The sequence below is a fragment of the Ammodytes marinus genome, assembly GCF_949987685.1.
Source record: "Ammodytes marinus genome assembly, chromosome: 23".
Lineage (NCBI taxonomy): Eukaryota > Metazoa > Chordata > Actinopteri > Uranoscopiformes > Ammodytidae > Ammodytes > Ammodytes marinus.
Genome location: NC_137227.1, coordinates 5,179,867 through 5,205,327, shown reverse-complemented (window position 1 = coordinate 5,205,327; position 25,461 = coordinate 5,179,867). Strand labels below are relative to the sequence as shown.

General features: G+C 41.1%; 2 protein-coding genes across 2 annotated transcripts in view; both read left to right on the top strand.

Annotated features, from left to right (window-relative positions):
- sh3tc1 (SH3 domain and tetratricopeptide repeats 1) overlaps positions 1-10,360 on the top strand; it is a gene marked incomplete at both ends in the record, with an annotated part of 11,612 nt that extends 1,252 nt beyond the window's left edge. The window contains 17 exons of the mRNA XM_080052403.1: positions 800-930; positions 1,471-1,576; positions 2,032-2,172; positions 2,504-2,702; positions 2,828-2,904; positions 3,084-3,279; positions 3,416-3,546; positions 3,992-4,030; positions 4,145-5,503; positions 5,634-5,774; positions 6,453-6,674; positions 7,104-7,284; positions 7,821-7,971; positions 8,544-8,666; positions 9,127-9,277; positions 9,403-9,599; positions 10,094-10,360. Of these exons, the coding sequence (XP_079908529.1) occupies positions 800-930; positions 1,471-1,576; positions 2,032-2,172; positions 2,504-2,702; positions 2,828-2,904; positions 3,084-3,279; positions 3,416-3,546; positions 3,992-4,030; positions 4,145-5,503; positions 5,634-5,774; positions 6,453-6,674; positions 7,104-7,284; positions 7,821-7,971; positions 8,544-8,666; positions 9,127-9,277; positions 9,403-9,599; positions 10,094-10,360 (3,812 nt within the window). The remainder of the gene's footprint in view (positions 1-799; positions 931-1,470; positions 1,577-2,031; positions 2,173-2,503; positions 2,703-2,827; positions 2,905-3,083; positions 3,280-3,415; positions 3,547-3,991; positions 4,031-4,144; positions 5,504-5,633; positions 5,775-6,452; positions 6,675-7,103; positions 7,285-7,820; positions 7,972-8,543; positions 8,667-9,126; positions 9,278-9,402; positions 9,600-10,093) is intronic.
- A 4,420-nt stretch (positions 10,361-14,780) lies between these two features.
- Positions 14,781-25,018, top strand: senp3b (SUMO specific peptidase 3b). Its single transcript, XM_080052358.1, has 12 exons — positions 14,781-15,107; positions 16,172-16,297; positions 16,871-17,605; positions 18,100-18,213; positions 18,305-18,416; positions 19,169-19,316; positions 19,452-19,499; positions 19,993-20,070; positions 20,941-21,078; positions 22,403-22,486; positions 22,590-22,640; positions 23,447-25,018. The coding sequence occupies exons 2-12, from the start codon at positions 16,210-16,212 to the stop codon at positions 23,555-23,557; spliced, it is 1,707 nt and encodes a 568-aa protein (XP_079908484.1). The 5' UTR covers positions 14,781-15,107; positions 16,172-16,209; the 3' UTR covers positions 23,558-25,018.
- Positions 25,019-25,461: the final 443 nt, after the last annotated feature.

Genomic DNA, 25,461 nt, shown 5'->3' with positions numbered 1-25,461 from the left:
ACATATGACCTGATAAACTGAAATGCCCCCAGTCGAAAGTCATGTGAGAGAACTTGGTTTATACCTTGCACCTGTGTTTTTCCCCTCTGAGAAGTCACTTATTAATTTGTGAGTCAGTCAAAAAATATCCAATATACATCCAGCACACTGACCAAATAGCTATCATTTAAATTCTTCAGAAAGGCGGTGCGAAGGATTGGTGTGTTTCTTCCCTACATGAGTTGACATACCTATTTAATAATCTCAATAGCCATTGTTGTAGTTCATTGTCTCTTTGCTTTTATTTCCTCAAACATTTTTCTAAATATATATATCCAAAGGTTTAAGAGGACAACCTTTTACATGTACACATTCTGATTTACAAATAGTCCCTGAACGCCCTTTACTTGAAACAGGTACTATGATATAACATTTGTATTAGGAAAAAGCTTCCCTTATTCTAACACTCAACTCTACACCTTCCCTAAATCGTTTTATAACATAATTTAAGTGTTTTTTTCCCACTTCAGCAGTAAGTGCTAAGTGCTTAGAAGTCTTATAGACATAGGGAAGTGCAATCTATGTTTAACGGCAAGTTTACTGAGGTGGAAACAAAGCTTATTTGAGTAACCTTTGTTCTAGGTCGTACTCGTAAAAACTGAAACTTCAAATTTAACAGTTTGTAAAAAACATTGGGCACCACAGGGGGTCCAGGAGTGGTTAAAGAACTGTGACCAAGATACATGTAGACTACACATGATATGTAGTGAGTGGAACATAGAAGAAATCAACGTGTTATGGTGTGTGTCCTGTGTTCAAGCCATGGCCATTCTGTTGAATGTGGTGCGGGGGCCTGAGCGTGTTCCTGCAGACGACGAGTTGCAGGAAATGCTGAGAGGGAAACTGCGCATTCTGCAAGCTGACAGCACTGAGGTCAACGCTCTATTCATGGTACAGCCTCATGACACACACACACACACACACACACACAGAAACGCACACGCAGGCACGCACACACACACATGCGCACATGCAGGCAGGCACACACACACACACACACACACACACACACACACACACACACACACACACACAGAATAGAATGTAAATGCTGTCTGATTGTTTTATAGTTGCTGCATGCCAGTGGCGAAAAGTCATGGAGCTTTAACTTTGACATATTCTGTTCATTTTCAGCTTCAAAATTGTATTGAGGGTCTGAAACTATTTGCATTAACGTTACTGCATACACACTGACTCACACTGCCCGCTGTTGCACATCAACATAACTCATAAATAAGGCTCTTACACACAGTGTGAAAATTAGTACCATTTTAAAACAGCGGGGTATCATGGTACCTTTCCAGAAGCACTATATTAACTGGAGTGTGGCAGTATATAAACTGCCACACGGAAAGTTAATGGTAAAGTTTTGAGAAAAAAAAGTGTGCATAAAAGTGTTAATTAAACCTTCTTTTTTTCTTCTGTCTTTAGGAGTTGTCCACTCACCTAATCTCTATCTGCAGTGAAGAAAATGTTATTTTTGTCACATTCAAAACATTTGAGGAGTTATGGAAGTTCACAACATATTACACGATTGGTAGGTCTGGATTGCAAAAAAAAGTAGCCGTCAGTCACAGTGGCACAAAGCTAATAACTTGGTTCATAATTATATCAATGTGTGTTATCTTTAAACGTGCACTATGTAACCTTTGGTGTGTCAGAGAAGTGAACATTTTCTAAGGCATATTCTCATAACTGAATAAACAAACTTTCCTCAGAGGAAAATTGGATCCCTTGAACGCTGTTTGAAGTAAGAAAGCTACCTTAAAAGTTACTGTTTCACTTTTTTGTACAGCAGCAGGGCCCATAGTGTTGTTTACAAAAATATTTTAGTCCTACTGTAAAGTTTGGTTCCAGGTGCCTCAAAATAATTTTGGAAACTAACTGCAGGCTCTTCACATGTAAACAAATCTCCCTGTCCTGAAACTACATAGTGCACCATTAAAGTTTTTTTTAAAGGATCTCAGTCAAATGTTATCTCCTCTCCTCCAGGTTTCCTAGGTCAGTGTATGGAGCATCTGTTGTTTGACCAGAAGTTTTGGCTGAGTTCTTTGGAGGAGGACATTGCTATTGAGGTTTCCATTCAGGAGGATACGCTTAGCCTGATCTACAGAGGCATTCTCATGCAGGAGGGTAGGTGATCAAATTCAGTCTTTTGCTATGGATTTAATTTGGTATGTACGTGTAGATCATAGCATGCTTCATGCCAAATTTACAATCTTTTGTCACCAATAATTACCTCAAAATGACATAGTAAATAATATGGAACTGAAAACCAAGTCCCTACTTCCTAACCATTATATGATGTCGTTATGTGAATTAAATTTGTTTTATTAAAAATTAAAATACATGACATAATAAAGTGATGCAATTTCCAAACACAGGCTTCAATGCACTCTCTCTCTCTCTCTCTCTCTCTCTCTCTCTCTTTCTTCCTCTCTCTCTCTCTCTCTCTGTCCTTCAGGTTCATTTTTTGCTAGTTGTAGTAGCAACCAGATGTTTGACAGCTCCACCTCTGGGGGTGACCTGTACTTGGAGCAGGGAGATATAGCCCAGTTTGAGCCTCCGTTCCTGGGCTCGGGGTGGACAGTTCTCTGCCTGGGTGACGGAGCCCGAGGCACTGCACCCAAACCTGCCCTCGAGCCGGTCATTCCTTTTCATCAGTAAGTCACATGGACAAACAGGGCTGTGTATATAGAACGGCTCACTACAGGTTTCATACAAGTGACTGTGGCTGACCTCACTGTTCTTTGAGAAGATATAAAGGGTTATGCTCTTTTGTTTTTAGATGGTTTCTAAAATCATGCGCAGAGAGCATTCTACTTGGCGATGGAAAACCAGCCTGTAACTTCCTTCGACAGTTTGGTAAGCGCACGACAATCTATTTAGGATTGCTTCACCCATAATAATTCTATGAACATGTAACACAAGAGAGAAAATATGGCAGTGTAAATAATAACTCATGTACCTTTTTATATTGATGGTTTTATATTGTATAATAAGTAGTCTGATTTGATCCTGATCTTAATCTCTCCTCTTTTCAGCCAGAGGAACCTGTCTGGCCACAATGGAGTACGACGCTGAGGGCCCAGACGAGCTGAGCCTGGCCCCCGGTGATCGCATCATCATCGTTGGACTTCTGGTGTCCTGTTTTGATTGGTTCACAGGCGAGAAGGAGGCAACAGGAGAAGTGGGTCTGGTCAAGACAAGCCTGGTGGAACCGTCCACCGACATTTACGAGTGAGTGCCAAATCACCAATGTTACTGTGTGCGCCATTTAAACAAAACACACATCCAAGTATTTAACAATGAAGTAAACATATAGAGAGTGTATGTAAGAACTCTGCCTTGTTGTATTCTCTGTCAACCCCTCCAGCTCGGCAGACATTTTGTTGAATGGAAAGGAGGAGGCATTCTTCAGTCCGCATGAGGACAACGTCATAGAGGAAACAACTGCCTTATTGAAGAAGAAATCTCAAAATGATGCCGGTCATAACTACAAACTGGGTGAGATAGAAAGGCTGCAGAATTCTGATTTGGGGGGCCCATACATTAAACTGCAGAGGAGTAACACTTAACACCTGACCAAAAAACAGCTGGGTCATTTTGATGTAATTTATCTAAACATTGCATTTTTATTTTTTTTTAATCTTTAAGATTATTCTTTGGCATTTTCAAGCTTTATTTGATAGTACAGAGTTGAAATGGGGAGACAGAGAGAGAGAGAGGGGGGATGACCTGCAGTAAAGGTCCACGGTTCGGATTTGAACCCACGACCACTGCAACGAAGGCCGGAGCCAACATGGTACGCGCTCTATCCACTACGCCACCGGAGCGCCCCAAAACATTGCATTGTTGCCTGAATTATTTATGAACTTTATTTGCCAGTTGTCAAGTTTTTCGAGTGCTTTCTTTTAGGGTGACTTTCCTTCACTTTGTTTTTCAATGATAGATATGATCAGTTGCCACGGCTCTGAAGAGAAAACATGGCGTAAGTATAAGTCCCCTAGATGTCATTTAAAAGTTTTTTCTGTCTGTTATTTTTGGTCAAAGGATTGTTGAAATACCTTTAAAAAAAAATGTCCTTCAAATTTTCTTTTTGCAGCCAGCTCTTTCAGCCATGTTGATTCTCAGACTGACCTGAAGAGAAATATCCAGAGGTTTCTCTATCAAGGAGAAGACTCGACGTCAGATTACGCCGTGTGCAAAAATCTGGAGGACTCGGTCTTGGCTCCGGAGGCCGATAAACCCCGCCCTCCGTGTTTCACAGCTCAGCCAGTTGTAGAAGGATTAACCAACAACACTGAGAACTTCACTGCCCTCTTCTCCTTCTTGGACGGACAGGACTACCAAGCAGAGTTTGGCACCTTGTACGGACTGAGTTCTGACCTCCTGTCCTCCATCTTTATTGGCCTTTCCGATGAGGATGAGCTCATTGCCTTCCTTGGTGTCGCCAGGGAAACAGCCAGAAAGAAGCGTATCTTCTGGGCACACACTCGACTGTGCTTTCTGTTGGGTAAGCTCTGTGCCGGGAAGTCCAAGTTCAGCCAGGCCCGGGTCTACTTTGAGGAAGCCCTTAGTGTTCCACGAGAAGGCTTCGCGGACCTCAGGCTGCTGGCTAGCATCTACGCTAACCTCGCCGCCATCTATCTCCTGCAGAAAAATGCCGAAAGTTTCTTTGCCGTGACGGAGCGACTCGTTGCCTTGCTGTTGGGAGTTCCAGAATGCCTGGAATGCTTAGAGGACAGCTCCGTTCTGAAATACATCCTCAAGAAAGCAGTTCTGTCTCACAACACAATGGCGGAGGCCCGGGCGTGTTACCTACTGGTAAAGCACCACTGGACTTGCTCCGAGGGGGTCCGAGTCGTCCCCTATCTGGAGAGACTGCTGGTTCTTTGTGCTGAAGCTCAGAGAACCTGGGGCATCTCACCCAGTCACGGGTACCTGACCTTGGGACGGCTCTACAGCCAACTGCACCTTCCCCACCTCTGTGTCAGTTCAGCCAGAAGGGCCTCTCTGCAGCCTTCTGCCACACTAAACGACTGTCTCAGAAGCATGGTTCTGGTGTTGGACAATGTTAACAGACTGTATGGGAGCACAGAACCACAAACGGAAGCCTCAATCTCCCCTCAAGTAGCTCCACACTTGTATCGAGCCCTGTCTTCTTCTACGGTCCTCGGAGTAGGATGTGAACATTACCACGTTTTGAGCCACCAGCTCACCGTTTGCCTCTGCCAACTCTTCTGCAAGCACAGCATGGTGGACCACGCTATCCGCCATATGCACACTCTGGTCGACAACACTCCACCCTCACAGCATATCCCCATCCCTGTCCCGGAACGAAACAGTGCCCTTATCTGGCTGGCTTGGCTTCACATTGAAAACAATCAGCCAGAGGTTGCTTTGGATATCCTGGACTTGGTCCTAGCCGCCATGCCAGAACACTGCACCACCACCCAGGAAGGTAATGTGGAAGTCTATGGCTAAGTCAGGGTGTTAAAAATTAAACCCTATGCAGTCTAATTTGAGATAATTTTTTTTTTGCTAAAATCAGGCTTTTTTAACTAATGTAATGTTTCTAATTCATTGCAAAGGTGTGGTCCTCAACATGCGTGGCGTGGCGCTGCGATGCATGGGTGACCTCCGGAGGGCAGCAGAGAGCTACGAGGCTGCTGTGGACATCTGCCAAGAGTATGAGGATATGCCAAACTGGGCTGTAGCTCAGGCTAACCAAGGTAAGATCATATATGAGTCCTTACATTCTTCCACTGGACTGTTTACTTCTTATTATATTACTATTGTTGGATTTATATTATAAGGCTTTACCTTGTGGCATTAAGCACACATTCTTTAGGCTTGTTTTTTTTTCCACATAATGTTTTCTATTCTAAATTGGGTCACAGTTGTAATGAACCAAATTGCCCCCTAGGGATTTTTATGTTTGTTTTTTCAGATTTCTTTATTTAAAAGGGAGAGCATACATTTATTAACATGAGCACCAGAGTTCAACATATAAATATGCCAGATTGAGCCATAGAGGTTCATTTTCATCTGTAGTCCCTGGCAGGTTGATAGTAGCTTAAGAGGCACGTTAAAAAACTACAGAAATATAACACATAAGCACAAAACAAAATCACACACGCGCATACAAGTACAATGACAAAAGCACTATTCCAGACCATAACAGGTTGGTGGTGTGTGGAAAAACATCAAAAAAAGTAGCATACAGACACAGATAAAAGTTCATGAACATATAGCACATTAAAACACATACGCGTTTAAACACAGACACAAGCACATAAGTAGCCTACAGTCCAGGAGCATACACACAGACAAGGAGCATAAGCGCGGACACAAAACACTACTAGTATAAACCAAGACAATCAATGAAGTATTTTCTGATTGTGATCCAGGGCTGTTGTGTCTGAAGGCTGGAGCTGAAGGCCTGGCACACAGAGACCTGACGGAGGCTGTGAAGCTTTTCTCTGAGCTGGATGGAGACGGTCACGAGGGGAACTTCATCTCAGTGCTGCTGGAGCTGGGCCAGCTGTATGTCAGGCAGCAGCAGGTGGACTATGGGAGAGGATGCTACGAATGGGCTCTGCTGCTGGCCATCAATGCTAATCTCTTAGACTGTAAGTTAAACACACACACACACACACACACACACACACACACACACACACACACACACACATACACACACACTGACATTTCTCTGTTTTATGTAGTGTGTGCTAACTAAGGTTGCCCTTTATACTTTTTGCCTTTTTTCAATTCAAGGTGGCGTCAGCGATTTTGGGGAACCTGTCTGTACTGTGCTATTAGTTCTGGTATTAATACACAACCTAGGCTCTGTACATGTGTGTCTATGTTGCTAGCTACAGTGGGACCCCTTTGTTTACACGTTGTGTACATTCCAGTTAACAGAGCATAGGCTGTACAGACAGGTTGCGGTTCATGATGAGATATTCACTGATTCTGAAAAAAAAGTAATTTGGCAACAACCATTCCCCAGAATCACTGACTAAACCTTTAACTAAACTGGACTCCCCCATTACCAGGCCAGCTCACTGCAACTAGACACTTGAGCCGTCTGTACGGGTGTGAGAGTCCAGACCAGGCCCAGTGTATTGTATACAGCCAGCACCAGGTCCAGCTGCTGACACAGACAGGAGACAGAGGAGAGGAGGGAGACGCACTGAGAGCCGTCAGCCTTCTCTACCTATCTCTGGGCACGCAAAGGTGAGTGGGCTGGGCGGATGTGGAATCACATCACCTAACTTACATGAGGATATGTTTTATAAAATAGCCAAATAAATGTTTTGTTTTTTTCTTCATTTTTGTGTGCAGTACATTTACGTTTGTAGCATTTAAGGTGTAATCAGTCATTCTGGAGAACACTTGTTGTCAAATATATATATATATATATCTCCTCACAATCCGCTACTACCCTTCACTGATTTTGACAAAAAGAGATTTTGACAACAAGCCTTCTCCACAATTGCTCACTCCACCTTTAACTTACATGTAGATATGATTTGTTTTAGTGTAGTATATAGCGTATAAGTTTGTCAAATTAAAACCACTTCATTTTAGATGGTTTTGTGTTCATTATCTTCTAAAGTGGTAATAAGTAAATCATGGAGAAAAGAAATTGCAAGCATTTTGAAAGTGAAATCTCCACAGTTGTTAGTTTCAGGGTGTACATAATACATTTATGTCTGAAATTAAAGTTAGGCAAAGCAGGGCTTACCAGAGTTTTTGTGTGTGTTTTCCAGGGCATACCGGGCAGCTCTGGAATACACCAAGAGCAGTTTGGGTATCTTTATCGACCTGGGCTGCAGGGAGAAGGAGGCCTTTGGCTGGCTGCAGGCCGGGAAGATCTACCATCTGCTGGAGAAGACAGAACTAGTGGACCTTTATGTTCAGGTGTGTGAGACGCTGTGTAGAGAGAGACAACAGAGACACAACTTATTCATATCTATCAGCAGCACTATCTAAGAAAATATTGAAACTTAAAGGTGGAGTGAAAAAAATGACAGTGTCAATACACAACCTCGGCCCTGTAAACGAGTATGTTAACAAATGGTATGTGAACAAACGGGGCTCACCATAGCTAGCAACATGCCTGTTGTTAACACCAGATTTTCATCGCACACAAAAGTATGGACAGATCGTCAGGAGTTATTTACTGATTTTGACAAAAAGGGGTTTTGACAACAAGCGTTCTCCAGAATCACTGACTCCACCTTTAACTGTCAACTGTCATAGAGTTTTTGAGAATAAGTGCATTTGTAACCGACAAAAAAAATTGCAAATCAGCAGAGTGGTGAGTATGAAATTACATTTATGAATTTATGCAATCACCATTTGAGCGAGAATAGTACAGGTCATTTCCAGCCTATAAACTAGAATAATACTTTTTTTGTATCTAAAGATGAACTCCTAATGAAAAGTATTTGAATGAAAGCTTATCTTTTCGTTGTTGTTGTCATTGCCAGGTAGCTCAGGATGTCGCTCTGAGCACAGGAGACACCAGATTCATCCTGAAGCTACTGGAAGCTGCAGGAGACATTTTCTTCGACAGCGGCCGCGATCGTGAAAAGGCCATCGCCCTCTACAGGGTACAGTCTGAATAAAACTGAGAATACAAATATAGTTATACAGTGTATTTAAAATTATCTCTCATTATGTCTTACATTTTCTACTGTCATCATCCAATGGCCAGTGTGTTCATGATTTCAAAAATTGTGATTTGACAAGGAACATTTGGATTTTTTTTATCCATATTTTCATTTTGCGACATTGGCTGCCATTTTCCCAATTTTTTATCAACAGTATAATATGCTGATACTTGTACCACAGTGGGCGATGTTTCATGATTTATTCAAAGAAAAAAAACAAGCATTTCTTTTTGCAAAACTATTTGGGTTTACCTCTGCACTATACATATCCATACAAATGTTCACTCTTTAAGCAGCCTTAGGGCAAAAGTCTGTTTCAGGTAATAAGGTCCAAGTAGTAAAACACCTGACTCATCTTCTTAGCCTTTTATAATGTGTAACTCTGTATTCCACCATGTAGGACCGTGCTCTGCCCATTGCAGTGAAGAGCAACAACATTCGTTCCAGGCTGAGGTTGTGTAATAAGCTGACTGAACTCATGCTCACGCTCAAATTATATGAAGACGCTTTGGAGTTTGCTCAGACGACAGTGGACATCAGTAGCACTCTAGGTAAGGAAAAACCTCAAACACATAAACTTAAATTAATTAAAGAATGTAAGGAAGTAATACAAATATACTGACAGTTTGAAGTGTGCTTTCACTGAATAACGTGTGTGTTTGGTTGCACATACAAGGTGAGCATCTGAATGAGCGAGTGGCTAACCACCGCCTGGGCTCTCTGTACCACCGTCTGGAGCAGTTTGAAATGGCTGAACACTATTACTTGAAGACCCTGAGCCTTTGTCCAACGCCTCTGCGCTTTGATGAGGAAACACTGTACTATGTCCGCGTATACCAGACACTGGGGGACATCCTATTCTATGACCTGAAGGTAAGGGATTCAATGATAGACAAGGGATGCGATTTTAAAAAGTGAATTTGGACTTTACTTTAACAATGACCAAGAATCCCAAAAGTGTGCCACCACATTCCTTTTCTCATCTCTCTTTGTCGAATATCTCCTCACAATCCACCATCTGTATGTACTGTGTCAATACACAGCCTAGGCTCTTTAAACAGGGAGCAAGGTGAATGTAAACAAAGGGGGCCTACCGTATAGCAAGATACCCATTTACAGAGTCTAGGTTGTGTATTTAAACTGGATTTTTAAATGTATTTTACAGCCCACACGCAGTACGGACAGGTAGTGGAATGTGAGGAGATATTCATTGATTTTGACAAAAAGAGATTTGGACAACAAGCATTCTCTAGAATCACTGATTCCACTTTTAAGTCTTTAGTCAAAACGTGCAAGTCCTTAGTCAATAATGTGACTAAAACTATACTTTTAAAGGGCCGGTACATTTTGCTGTTATCTCTACACAGGACCCAGTTGACGCTGCAGGCTACTACCACCTGGCTTTAGCTGCAGCCATGGATCTGGGCAACAAGAGGTCTCAGCTCCAGCTGTGCACCCGTCTCGCCACCATCTACCACAACTTCCTCACAGACCGCGAGCTCTCTCTCTTCTTTTACCAGAAGGCAAGAGGGTTTGCTGCAGAGCTGAATGTAAGGAGAGTTAATATCTCACCGGATCAGCAGTTCAGCAGCAACTCACTGTACAATGCCACTGCTGTACAAGCTGTACAATAGGCTATACAGTCATATGAAAAAGTTTGGGACCCCCTTCTAATTTTGGGGATTTTTGTTAATCATTAGCTGGGATTTCAAATAAGCAAATTCCTTTACATATATGACATACCTTAGGTAAACAGAAGCAATTCAGCGGTGTCATTTTGTTTATTGGAATAATGGAAAATATGCAATAAGCATCATAACAAAATTTGACTGGTGCATAAATTTGGGCACCCCAAAAGAAAAATGTCATCAGTAGGGGAGAGTGGCCTAAGTTGTGCATTTTGGAAGTTGTGCCACCCCTTGTTTCTAGAAAACCGTGGAAGAAATTGGAAATGTGACCACATATTTAAGAAGAGCCATCCATTTGACTCATCCTGTAAAGAAGGGAGACACAAGGAATAAGATATAAGCACATTTAAGCTCAAAAAACTGTGTTTTGCCAAAGTAAAATTTCCATGATCAAGGTTTTTTGATTATTGTGTCTGAACAATTATAGACAAGTTTGAAAACATTTGACACATGTTTTAGTGCTTTGGTATGCTACATTTTGAGTCTATACAGTTAGCACGATGTCAGCCCTAAATTGCTGCATCATGCTTATTATCCAAATTTCTGGGATTGGGGTGATTTGTGCCAAAGGGCCTGGGTGAGTTATAAGTAAGTAAGTAAGTTAAATGTATTTATAAAAGCACATTTATGACAGTTTGCACTGTCCAAAGTGCTGTACATATTGCATTCAGTAGGTAAACAATGAAGGTAAAATAACAATAACCAAAATAAAAGACGTGAAGCCCATACATCCACATAAACACAGATAGTAGTGCAGAGGTAAGATAGTTAATGGGGAGGAAACACCATGTGTACTTATGGGTTTTGAGCCTTGATTTAAAGGCAGAAATGTAGGGGAATCACATTTGTCAGGTGGCAGTTGGTTACACGAGCACGGAGCAACTAGTGCAAAGTACATTTCTGAGAGTTGTGCCAGTGGCATGGCTGTATACGCTGGTCACCAAAAGAAAGTGATTGTCTACAGTAGCTCAGAAGAGTGACATCTCAATTCCACTTAACGACACCACTGATGAGAGTTCAGATGGCCAGAAAGATGATGATGGTGACTTTGTCATTGTGAGCTTTGCAGGTAAAACCATTAGATCTGCTAGGCCTTGTTTAAGAAAATTGTCCTTCAATCTTTGTCAACTATTTACTTTAAATACACCTTAAATAAGTGATTGTCTAATGGATTTGTCTTGCATTACAGTTTATGAGATATATATCAATGGCACAATTCACCCCATGGTATTCTCTCCAACCGCACAACTTACACCACACCGGGGGCAAGTTGTGCATCAAGACAACTTTTTTTCCGAAAGCTATATTTCTTCAACAGTTTATTCCAGATCCAAAGTTTTTATTGCCAGGGATGCACAACACCCTGAAATATATGTACATATTTGAGTTGGAGACTTTACTGTCAAGGCCTTACTTTAAAGTAACTTCGAGTGAAAAGTTGCACAACTTAGGCCACTCTCCCCTACTTAGTTGAGCCTCCTTTTGCAAAAATAACAGCCTCTAGACGCCTCTGGTAGCCTGTGATGAGTGTCTGGATCCCGGATGTTGGTATTTTTAACATTCTTACATACTAAAGCGATCCAGTTCAGTTAAATGTGATGGCTGCCGAGCATGGAAAGCCCGCTTCAAATCATCTCATAGATTGTCGATGATATTCAAGTCATTGGACTGCGACGGCCATATCAGAACATGTACTTTTCCCTCTGCAGGAATTTGAACTGTGTAAAGGGTCATTGTCTTGTTGGAATACCCAACCCCTGCGCAACTTCAACTTTGTGACTGATGCTTGAACATTATCCTGAATAATCTGTTGAAACTGGGTTTAATTCATCCGACTATCCACTTTAACCAGGGCCCCAGTCCCTGAAGTGGCCACAGCATGATTGAACCTCCACCAAATTTGAAAGTAGGTAGCAGGTGTTTTACTTGGAATGCAGTTTTCTCCTTTTGCCACGTAAAGCACTTTTTATAATGACCAAATAACTTATTTTTTGTCTCATCAGTCCAAAGCATTTTCTTCCAATATGAATCTGGCTTGTCTAAATGAGCTTTAGCATACTCCAAGCAACTGTATCTGTGGCGTGGGCGCAGAAAGGGCTTCCTTCTCATCACCCGGCCATACAGATGTTTTGGTGCAAATTGCACTGAATTGTTGAACCATGTACAGATACACCATCTGCAGCCAGATGTTCTTGCAGGTCTTTGGAGGTGATCTGTGGGTTGTGTGCAACCATTCTCACAATCTGCCGCATATGCCGCTCTTGTACTTTTCTTGGTCTGCTAGACCTGGGTTTAACTGCAACTGTGCCTATGTCCTTCCATTCCCTGACAACATTCCTTACAGTAGAAATTGACAATTGAAACCTTCGGGAAAGCTTCTTGTAGCCTTCCCTAAACCATGACAATGAATAATCTTTGTTTTTAAGATCTTTTGGGAGCTGTTTTGATGATCCCATTCTGTCTTACTTCTGCAGAGAGTCAAAGAGAAGTGCAACTTGCATTTAGGCACCTAAAATACCTTTTCTCATGATTAAACAGACCTTTATATGAGGTTCAAGGCTTAACAACATAATCCAACCAATTTTGTGTTTAAAGTCCTCAGTTTTACATGCTGTTACATGCATTAAAATCAGCAAAACCACAAGGGTTCCCATATTTTTGCACAGCCAGTTTTTCACATTTTATTTAATTTCATAAAACTAAATACTGCTTTTCAAAAAATCTTTGTTTGGAAAACATCCCAGTACTTAGCTGTTCCTGGTAAATGAAAGACATACCACTTTTATCTTTTTTGTGTGAAAGCAGAGTCAATTATAATGCCGGCTGAGAGGGGTTCCCAAACTTTTTCATATGACTGTATATACTTTGGGTAGGCAATTGACAATTATGTGTTGACAAAAAAAAAGAAAAAAACTTTTGCTAAGGGAAAAACTTTTTTGGTACAGAAAAATTGTGTGTTTCATGTCCTTGCATTCAGAATCAGAAACGCTTTATTAAAACAGGGGAATTTGGGTTAAATTACAAAATAAAAATAGTAATTTTGTTAAATATGTAAGATATGTGCTGTAATTAATTCCAAGACCTGGTCAAAAATGTATTTCTGTATAAGAAATATTATAAACTGGATAATTATGATGGATTTTAATGTTTTTTTTTTAGTCTTATCAGAATATGTTGATTTGACATATTAGGTGAACCTGTATTTCATTGCAAGGGAACACATTTATACAATGAAAAAATGTGAATATTTAAAAAAAAAAAAAAAATCCACCCTCTTATGGTAAGATATTGAATTTCAACCATGAAATATGCATAGCCCAGCACAAGTTATTTTGATAGCTAAACATGTGAAACTACTGACTTAGAATTGTAATTCTAACTGATTATTCGGGCACTTGAGGTAACATTCAAATTTCTTTATTTGTCATTTTCATCAGAGGCATAGCCGCACAGAGCACTATTTCTATATAAAGTCAGGTGTATGTTGTGTGTACATGTCTTGTGCAACTGAAAAATAAAATGTGAAAAATATTCAAATATGTCAAATATACAATTGACTCAGAAAATATACGAAGACTTTGTTTATTTTACTATTTAAATTCATAGATTTTTTCAATGTCTGGTCAATGGGCTTTATTGATGTGATATCGTTTATAGTGCTGTCCTATGCTAAATATACACACACACACACACAGACACACACAGACACACACACACACACACACACACACACACACACACACACACACACACACACACACACAGTGGCGGCGAGCTTTCACCATGGGACAGGTTGGGAGGCCTGACCAAGCACATTGGCCAAGTCATATTTATGTGAGTTTCCTAACCAGTCAGATAACAGTCAAGTGTATTCAATAACCCTCTAGTTCAGTTGGCCCTATAATAAAAAATTAAAAAGATTTGGTGTTGATACACAGCCTAGGCTCTGTAAACAGGCATGTTGCTAGCTATGGTGGGCCCCCTTTGTTTACATTTACATACCAGTTTATAGATCATAAACTGTGTACTATTAACACTGTCTTTTTCACAGCTCACACCCAATACTGACAAGTAGCAGATCGTCTAGAGACATTCACATTATTTGACAAATTATTTTGATAATGTGTTCTCCAGAATCACTGACTGCACCTTTAAATGTTCAACTATAGGCCCATCATAAACTTCATATAAATCAAGGGAAAAAATGAACAACATATGGCTCAATCTGAATATGATGATATAACTAATGTTATTTTCCTCCTACAGTGTGACTGATGGTAGTCAACAATGAAACGCTATTCTTAAACAAAATACTTAGTATGACGCCATTGCTGCGCGACGGACATGTTGTAGTTGACATGAGAGCTAAAAATCTGCAGTGATCCGGCGGCTCTGCGCATCCCCCGTACAGACCTTCAAATTCAATTCGATTTTTCCTGTCGATTTCACGTACATCATTGACTCTATTCTATTGTTCCTGTGAAGAATATGCGTTGTTTCTTGAACCGGAAGCCCTAAAAGAAATCAAAGTTCGCAGGGAGGTGACATCTCGTTGCTCCACACCTGACTTCATTGAATGAGGTGTAATACCATTTAGCATTTGTTTTGGTTCGATATCCATATAGTGTTCAACGCGCACAAACTTCAGTCGGAAACCACTGGATACACATTCTTATAAATCTGCAGGTTAACGGTAAGCATACACCTAGCTATGTAAGGAACAGGTTAGCGGGGCGTGTTATTTTGCCACTGCTAACATATCTAACGACAAGCTAACGACAGCATGGCTAACCAGCTAATATTTTAGCATGAAGAGATAGCGGGTTATTGATGAACTCTGGTTCTAACTGACTGTTCTTAGTGATGGTGCAGTGAATTGGGCTGTTCATAGTCACCGAGAACACAAGGTTTGTGATTGGTGTGAACGTAATTTAAGATTTAGTGACGATTATAACGTTGACGCTGCTAGCGCTCAACGCACACAAGCTAGCCCCGTTTGGAGCATTTCCTGCACCGGAAAGAATAGTTTTCATCATAGTGCAGCTGTTATTGTGCATATCTCCTGCAAAAGACACTGGGTGCATCAAACTATTCATAATGACTAATGCCAATTCACCCAGTTTCTCTTGTTCCTTTTGTAGCTTGGTAAAAACAAATCCACTCATCTTGCTAGCAAGCTAAATGACATAGCCGCTCTCCGAGCAGCCTGACCAGGTGCTCATGGTAACGCCGATGATCACACAGGAGCTCTTTTAGTAGCCAGTACACAAACTGCACAATGGGCTGTTTGAAATCTATTCTCATTAGCTAGAAATTCCCTGCAAAGCAACCCAATGTTTTTGTGATATAGAATAGCAATACAATTTCCAATAAAAACAAGTCAAACCTTCAATGTGGGATTTGTGAAGCAATGGTCACGTAACGCCAGCGGACTGGCTGTGTAGGCTATTGGAGAAAAGTTCCTTATGAAATATAATAATCTCACAGGGTGATGAAGTACTTGGCTGGGTTGAAACAAGGGCTTAAATGAATAAGATTCACGCACTCACAACCCTCTATTTCTGTGGCACCTTTCAAGTGATAGTTATTGTTGTGCCTGGGCAAATAGGCTGCCATTCCAGATTACACATTGAAAAGACTGAAATATAATGCACTGCTGGATCAGGTCAACTCATTTATATCACACTGAACCCTGAGTTAAATGTCTGTGATTTTCACCTGACCTTAAGTTTTTGTTCGACACCTACGCTACGCTAGGAGACGAGCTGGCGCAGGTAGTGGGTTGTCCGTGGATAATGCGAGACAGCGGCGGTAGCCTGGCCCAGAACCGCTGGCAGGGAGACCTGGGTCTGACCGCCGTGGGGCAGGACAACACAGGAGGAGGTGAGCATTTTACTTCTGCTTAATTCATCTTTACATTCTTCTAATAATATATACAAAATAATACACATTATATTTTAATGTTATATATATATATTCTTTTCTTCTGTTTATTTTAATGCATTGGTAAGTCATTGGGTATGAAATAATAGCAGGAAAATGGGAATTGTGCCCATCATGGTGAAGTTATTTGTTGTGTTGATGCATAATACACACAATAAAAATGTCAAGATTTTTTGGGTCAATATGTTTGATGAATTAAGGGATAATGTATAGCGAACGGGTCACTCAAAAAATACAGACCCAGAATATGAACAGGAGCCCAACACGCTTATAATACTGCTGCTAACCAAATGAATTCATTAATAATGTTTTTAGTTCAGTTTTATTGATTTGGAAATAGTTTTATTGCTTACATTACAGATGATTTTCTGTTATGGTTGGAACTTCCTCGTTAGTAACGGTAAATCTGTGGCTAATCTTAATCATGTAAGGCCACTCAGAACACAGCATTTATCAGTGCCGTGTTATAAGAAATATTAATGGTTTCTCTGCTGCTTATATATGTGTTTTTAGGTGGGATTCCTGGAGACCACCTCATAGTTCCAGTGTCAGGCCACAGTGTACCCAGCCCCATGCACCTGAGGCTGGCCCAGAAAGGGAAGGTGTGGACGGGCAAATACGTGGACGACGAAGAGGCGGATGAGGAGGAGGAGGAGGAGGAGGATGGGATGGGCAGGATTGAGCCAATGGGGGAGGAGGATGAAGAGCAGAATGTTGAGGGCTCGGACCAGGAGGGTCAGTTTGAGGGAAAGGCCTGGGAGAACAACGAAGAGGAAGGAGAGGAGGCCGAGCTAGAGTGGGACATCGCAGATTTCCCCTCCCAGTCTATCCAGTATCCTCAGTCACTACAACACAAACATTCTGGCCCACTGCAGAAAAGGGCAGAAGAAGAAGAAGAAGAAGAAGGCTGCCATGATGATGTCACCGTGGAGGATACTTATGCCTTCCAGCAGGCCCAATCGGGGGAAGCGTTCAGGGGCCACCTCAGCAGTTACAGGGCTCTGAGGAGGCTCAAGCGCTTGCATCGGTTCCCCGCTCACGGGGGCCTGGGATGCAGCCTCAGCCAGCAGTGGAAGAGGTGGCGTGAGCGGGCCCAGTGGGTGGGCTCCAGAAGCTACCAGCGGAGCCGCAGAGGGCTAAGGTACAGACTGTACGGCAAGCAGAGGAGGACAAAAAGGTACAGACGATCGCCCTACACAGACGAAGAGGACGACAGCGCCGACGAGGGCTACACAGACGAAGAGAGAGGTACTGCTGACATAATACTACATTTACTTCTGACTCCATTTGCCACCATGGTACAATAATGTTATACCATTACAACGGGTTGCTTCATGGAGTTGAAGGTTGAGGAGAATTGCCTGTTTTCAAAATCACTCTTTGTCAAAGTCAGGTAATATCTATTCTCTTCACAATCCCATACCTGTCCGTAAAAAAATCCAGTGTTTTACACAGCCTAGGCTCTGTAAATAGGCATGTTGTTTGTTATGGTTGGGTCACTTTGTTTACATAGCCTTTGTTTACATTCCAGTTTAAAGTGTATTAAGCCCAGCTTTTTGTTTCAGTGCACACACAGTAAGGACAGGTATCATGAGGAGATATTCACTGATTTTGACAAAGTGATTTTGACAACAAGCATTCTCCGGAACTGACTTCACCTTTTAAGCGAGAAATATTGACTAAGTCTAAAAAAAACTGCAAAGAGGAAAGAATGGTCGGTGTAATTTTTCTTCCCTTCTCAGATACAACTATAAATGGCTGCTCTCCAGACAAGCAAGAGGACACAGGGAGACGCCAAGTGGAGGTCAAACCAGTGGAGCTGGCCCTTACTGAAGAACACATGAGTTGTGTGACCGGTAAGGACCCGGTTTAAAAACAAAGTTGTTGTGAAGATGACAGTTATATGTATCTCTAATTATTCTCTCATGGCTTGTCTTCTGACCCAAGGTATTCTTGAAGAGTCTCTACAGCAGTACGGCAGTTTGATTCCCATCCACGTGGATGACGTGGTGGAGAAGCTTCAGGACATCTTCTGCGAGAGCTTCTCCCAGCCACACAGGTCAGTCACTGGGTTCGCTCACTTCTTCTTCTTGCGCTTGGTCATGTAGTGTGTAGAGAAATTGATTGGAGAATTGTTTTTACCAAGGCTTTGGGTACTGTATTGGCTGGTGCTGCAAAGGTCACTATTGATTAATCAGCCTGCTCTTTTCTTGATTCATTTTCTTCTATATGAAGTTTCCTTACCAATGGGAAACTGTCAAACGTTGTCATTTACACTTCCTTTGAATAAATGATCAATTTACTAATCACTTTGGCACAAATATTGCCCTCTGTTTTTAAGGAATGCAATTTTGTTCAACCAGTGTTTGAAAACTAATGATGTACTGCATGTAACAGTTTGTAAAAGTATACAAATTGCTTACCTACATCAGGTACCCAGTTAGCGCTATTTTTATAGTATTGCCATTTATCTTAAAAATGATTTGGTTGGAGAAGTGAACTATCCATATATTTGTTAAACATTTCTCACAACATACATACTCCCAGCTGAATGATGAATTTTAATAATTTTTATGTAACCTGGCCTTTTTTTATTTACTGCCAACTTGAGGCAATAATTGTCAATTTACTTGAGGAAGGCCAAATTGACGGTCGTAACATTGTGTGCGCTTTGCACATTCAAATATTTTTTCCGAACATTTCACTAAACTAAATGGGGATGTTTCACTTCTGAAGTGACACGATCTAGGTTCATTATAAAATACAAATAACTTACTAATAGTTCCATGTGTTTGATGTTTTGTTTATTAGGAAAGCAGTAGTCCAGCACCTAATACAATCCTTCCAGCGCTCGTCGGGATCCGCCCTGGCTAAAACATTCAGAGTCAACTACAAACGCCATGTTCTGACCATGGATGACCTGGGCACTCTGTACGGACAGAACTGGCTCAACGACCAGGTATTTAACACTATGGGCTGCTAACCACAACCGACCTTCTCTCACTGCGTTTTGATTTGGGCTGAGCATGTTTTCCTTTTCAAGATGTGTCTTTTACACATGGCATCTCCCTTTGCTGTTCTTGTTTTCTCCCAGGTGATGAACATGTATGGTGACCTGGTCATGGACTCTGTGCCAGAGAAGGTAAGGGGATACAAATATAAGTCCACATTAAAGGGGCTACCCACCAATTTTACTCATGAAGTTCAATCACTGTCCAAAATCATATAGAAAACTACTCCTGTGAAATAGTTGTATAATGTCTTTTTTGACCGGACATTTTTAAAGTCAGAAAAGAAGTGTCCCTAATGAAGGCAGCAGGTTTTTATCAGCTTAAACTTAAATTCTTATTATAGACTAAAACCACAACGAACAACTACAAACGTGTGGGGAGAAAGAAAGTTAGAGTTGTGTTGGAAATTCAAGCCAGCATTACGGGAAAGTGACATATAAGCATAATACAACTTTTGTGAACAGAGTTCAAAATAGCCAGTATACAGAAACAAGGTGACAGGCAACAGAGGCCACGTACAGGATTTGAACCATAATGTTACTGTTCCAGGGTGTGTGTATTAGATCACTAGCTCATCAGGACAACACATAACCTAATTTTTCCTTTCTCTTTTCTCCTCCTCAGGTTCACTTTTTCAACAGTTTCTTCTATGATAAGCTTAGGACAAAAGGCTATGATGGAGTCAAACGGTGGACGAAAAATGTAAGTGGATGTCACAACCTTCCCACTCTTTAAAGTGTGTTGGGCAACAATGGATTTTCTTAAATGTCAGGTTATTCTATGTAAAAAAATGTTATCGATTCATGTTGTCCTATCTGTACTAACTGACTAACCACGTATTTGTTAAAAAGCCAACATGTAACATGTATGAAACCATTTACATAATGCATATGGTGAATGGGTAGCAACGTAACCTGAAGAGTTTGACTTTCTCTGTTGCCAATAACATCTAGTACATTTATTTCTATGAGAAGCAACCAAGGTGGATTTTCCCGCAAAAATCCAAATGTGACATTTCTGTGCGTCACTGAGCAAACTAAAATCATTTTAACAGTTCAACAAAACCTTACTAAAGCTGCTAGTGCTGTAAAGCCCCATGCATTATCTCTGACAGAAGTTATAGTGCTGACCCCCATTTCTGACACACAACCAACATAGCATCTGTACAAACCTTTTCTTATCTGCATTGTTGGTTACATTGCTTTAAACTGCCAATGTCAATAAAGTGAGGGTCAGTGGTTCTGGAACACTTTCTGTCAAAATCTGTGTATACTTTATCTCCTCAGAATCCGCTACCTGTCCGTACTGGGTGTACGCTTTTAAAAAAAAACAATGTTAATACACACACGGCTCTGTAGACGGGCATGTTGTTAGCTATGGTGGGTCCCTTTTGTTTACATGCCTATTTACAGAGCCTAGGCTGTGAATTAATGCTAAAAAAATGTCAGTGCACACACACAGTACGGACAGGTTTGCGGACTGTGAGGAGATTTTTACTGACAAGCGTTTACACAATGTTATTTTAAATCCGTTATCACCGTTTTGCTTGTTTGGACCCTGCTCTTTTCTCAGGTTGACATCTTTCAGAAGGATCTGTTGTTGATCCCCATCCACCTAGAGGTTCACTGGTCTCTGGTCAGTGTTGACATTCCGCGTCGAGCAATCACTTACTTTGACTCTCAGCGGACACTCAACAGGCGCTGCCCAAAGGTAGGACTGGACAGCTAAACCAAGCCTACACACTGCTCTAATACCCCTTAACCACCAACACCAACCAGGTTCTAGTACTGGGCCCATGCTAGTGCAGGTTTACAGTTGGTTCAACTTGCGACCCTATTAAAGGTGCAGTGAGTAATATCAGAATTAAGTGTCATCAAGTGGTGAAACTTCTAGATTACGACTTACCACAATATCTTATATCCACTATAAAAATGCATATGGCCGTTAAGTTTATCCATTCTGTGCTACTGTGGAAACATGGCGGTGCAAAATAGCTGCCTCCATGTAGGGTGACCCCCGCTCTTATGCAGCGAAGATGTTTCAATTATGTGTCATTGTTTTTTTTAAATGGCTGTCCCTAAGTTGGTCTGCTTGGTCACGATATTCTCGCCCGGCCCCTGGCGTAAACAGTTCCTGGTTCCAGACCAGCAGAGAGTGGGTGCCGCTCTGGAATCAGTTATTCTGGCCGGGAACTGCTTTTCTTTTTGCAGTGGAAAAGCAAATATTTGGTTCACGATTGGACAGTAAAAATAATGTGGTATATTAAAACACATAAACTTGTGGCCACTAGGGGTGTGCACGTGTACACGTGTACACGTGTAACCGTTTAGTAAATCATAACCGTTTAGGAAAAATCAATAAACGAAAACCGTTTTTTTTTTTTTTTTTTTAAATTTCAAAGTTTTTAAATATGTTCTGGAGACACGCGTTTATTGATTTTACATCACTAATAAACTAATTGGGGAGGATAAAAGCTAGTCTGCCGAGAATCTGTCTGTCCCTCGGCGAGTGTGTGTGAGTGAGTGTGTGTATCGGCGCACACACACACACACAAGGGGAGTCGCCGTGCTGGGGCTCGACTCACAGCCACGGAAGAGTGATGAAAGATTAAAGTTACCCGGTTGACGTGAACTACGCTCGTAAGTAGCCCGAACTTTATAACACCTGTTCAACATGCATTTAACGTGGACATGTAGAAAGCGATAATCAGGAAATGAATGAAGCGCGATTATGACGGCGAACGTGTGTGTGTGTGTGTGTGTGTACACCATGGATCTATTATAAGAGGTGTGTAAACGAGCGTAGTTCATGTCAATTGTGTGTTTACAGGCGAACGAACGCGTGTGTGTGTGCGCGCGCGCCTACAAGACGGCGGCGGCACGAGGACAATGACGTCACGGTTAACCGTGTACACGAAAAAAAAATTGTCGTGCACACGGTTAGGCATTTTTGTAAACGTTCACACCCCTAGTGGCCACCTGTGTGGTTTTGCTTTACTAAATCTATTTTCATATATTATTTTGTTGTTTCCCAGCACATTTTTAAGTATCTGCAAGCAGAGGCCATCAAAAAAGACCGGCAAGACTTCTTGACGGGATGGAAAGGCTTGTTCAAAATGGTGAGTTGCTTGTTTTTTCTATGTTCATTAAAAGATAAATGAAAAGATAATGATAATCCACCGTACGATGCACCTCTAATGTATTGTGGATTGTTTTTTGTAGAATGTGGGTCGTCAAAACAACGACAGTGACTGCGGGGCTTTTGTGCTACAGGTGAGTTTTTCATGCCTTTTCCATGTCCATGTGCAGATGAGACATTTTGGTTTTAGCCCTACCTCATTGAAATGTATACCCTGTTAGGTATTAAATCAAACACGATTAAAGGTGTAGTCAGCGATTCTGGAGAATGCTTGTTGTCAATTATTTTTTTTGTCAAAATCACTGAATACCTGTCCATACTGTGTGTGCTGAACATTGTTATGTTAATACACAGCCTAGGCTCTGTAAACTGATATGTAAACATAGGGGGGCCATCGTAGCTAGCAACATGCATAGGCTGTGTATTAACAATGGACACTCAGTACGTACAGGTAGCAGATGGTGAGGAGATATTCACTGATTTTTGACAAAACATTTTTTGACTTCAAACATTCTACAAAATCCCTTTTTATTACTTTCTCATAATTCAGGCCTTTTATGCGATCTTATTTCCTATCGCCTAATCACGCAAATATTTGTCCATCTATTGCGGGAGCAGTACAAATACTGAGTCTATTTGGAAAAAAGGCTAACCCTTCAAAAAGACTGCTATGTGTCTGCCTAGACTAGTATTTATGTTGTTGGTATTGTCTACTCCTGTGAGCAGCTAAAAACAACTGTCTGGCGTGAACTTTGTCACGCAGCAAGCACAAAGTAGGTCACTTGGCACCGTTGGACACACACCTACCGCCCTGTGTTGTGGTGTAATGTGAATTAACTTTTTTTTTAAAAGGGCGTTGTTGTGAATCTGTTTTTCCACAGGCCTGTAACTTGTTTTTTTGTTTGTACCTCTTCTTTTCCCTGCCACCACCACTCTGCAGTACTGTAAGTGTCTGGCACTGGGGCAGCCGTTCAGCTTTGGCCAGCAGGATATGCCCCGACTGAGGAGGCAAATGTACAAAGAACTGTGTCACTGCAAGCTCACCCTGTGACCCAGCGTCCCTAACCCATAGCCCATCATATCCACCTGGTCCCAATCCACCACCCTAACACGATGGAGGGACAATGATATAACAAGAAGAGGACAAGGGGGGGAGGCAGTGATTTTACTGGGAAAAAAACCCAGAAGCTTTTCAAAAAACTTTTTTCTCTAAAAAACATCCAGTGAGACGACTTCTTCTAGACGATGCCATTGTTTCACTTTGTTTTGTCTCTCTTTGCTTTCCTCTACCCGACCCTTTTGAAAGAAAAGCTGTTAGAATTTACATGTCATGGTTATTCCTTTGTGGTTGACAGAGGCCAAGACTAGCTTCCGTTTTTGGGAATGTGCTAATCTTCCAATCCCATTGTAGTCGACTTGTGTTTCAGTTTGAATGGGAGGAATAAAGATGATGTCCACATGAAAGGTTGGACCACAGTTAGTCAACGCTGACTACTTCTTCATGTAAGATACCTGAAAACAGAGTGCAGAGATAGAAAAAAAAGATTCTAACCAGTCTGTGTAAGCTTGTGGTTTCATAGTACCAGTAGATGTTCATGCCTTCCATTCATCCAGTCAATACAGTATACTGTGTTCCATACCAAATGTTCAAAGTGTGAAACTCAGCGGACATCTTTGAAAAAGAAAAACACAATAACAATAACACTCCCTAATGCTAAAGTCAATGTTATGTTGATGATGCTATCTATCTAGTGTCTTTCTGCCACTGTTGAGTGTGTGACAACCCAATGTATAATATTTGTTTAGCAATTTTCAACAGACAGACTGTAGAGATGGATGGAAAGTGTTGCTGAAAATGGAACTTTTGAACCTGAGCCTGCCATGATGACGTCATTTAAAAAAAAAAAGAAGTTCCAGCACTTTGAGAGGCATTCAAGTGCATTTTTTTTTTCTGAGGGAAATTTGAATCTACTCATCTTTGGATACACACAACATTGTGTCCCTCTGTGCTGGACATTTGCTCTGTCTTAATCACCTTTTCCTAGACATACAAAAAGAACATTGTTATGGGAGACTGGATCTGTGGATCAATGCCCCAAACCAGTCTCAAAATGACATATTGCCCCCAGAGAAAGGGGTATCTTTGCATTGCATTTATCTTTTTCTGTGTTTTATCTCTGTAAGTAATGTGTTAATATGCTTATTGCTTTAAACAAATGGTGTTAAAAAGAAAGGCTGCCACATTGTTATTTTCGAAGTTCAGAAGAGATCCTCTGGTTAGTGTTTCTTTAGTTTCAAGAGCTATTTTAGTGAGGACCACACGACTGCTACACAACAGATCAACTCTGTCCACAGTGGAGTTATATTACCCATCCTCTTCTTTGTATGACAAAAGACAAATTTGTTGATAGCTGTGTGTTTCTGATTTTTTTTTCAAACAGGAGTTGATGCAACAGAGTTGACAGTTTTATATATCTTCTACAATGCATAATGGTTGCTGAAAATAAAAATATGCGGCAAAAAAGGGATTGTGCATTTCACCAGTGCTATTGCATGTGTCTCAGCCTGATATGCTAATTAGTAGTGTGCAAATCTTTTTTTATTATGAAAGATGCAATGGTGATCCATTTTATTTACAATTAATTTTGATGTCATGTTATTTAGAGCTGCAGAAGATACACTGAAGTAGTCCAGTGAAAAAGGTGTTGCACAGTTGAGGCTGTAGCCACCATTGAGGACAGTATTTTCTTCTGGGAATTTGTAGAAACCTTAGGCGCACAATTAACAACTTTCATGTATTTTATGGTCTCGTTCCAGTATTTGTAGGTTTAGTTGCCTTTCTTTAAATTTGATTACTCTTAGTCCAGCAAAATGATTTATTAAAAAGAAATACTGGCTCTGGCTGAATGCAATAGAGATGCAACAAATCGTATTCATTAGTTGCAGATATGGTTC

Bases quoted from the DNA above. Each gene is read 5' to 3' on its own strand.
- senp3b (XM_080052358.1), top strand. From the start codon at position 16,210: ATGCGAGACAGCGGCGGTAGCCTGGCCCAGAACCGCTGGCAGGGAGAC. The intron at 18,417-19,168 runs GTCAGTCACTGG...TTTGTTTATTAG, and splicing joins AGCTTCTCCCAGCCACACAG to GAAAGCAGTAGTCCAGCACC. The intron at 19,500-19,992 runs GTAAGGGGATAC...TCTCCTCCTCAG, and splicing joins TGGACTCTGTGCCAGAGAAG to GTTCACTTTTTCAACAGTTT.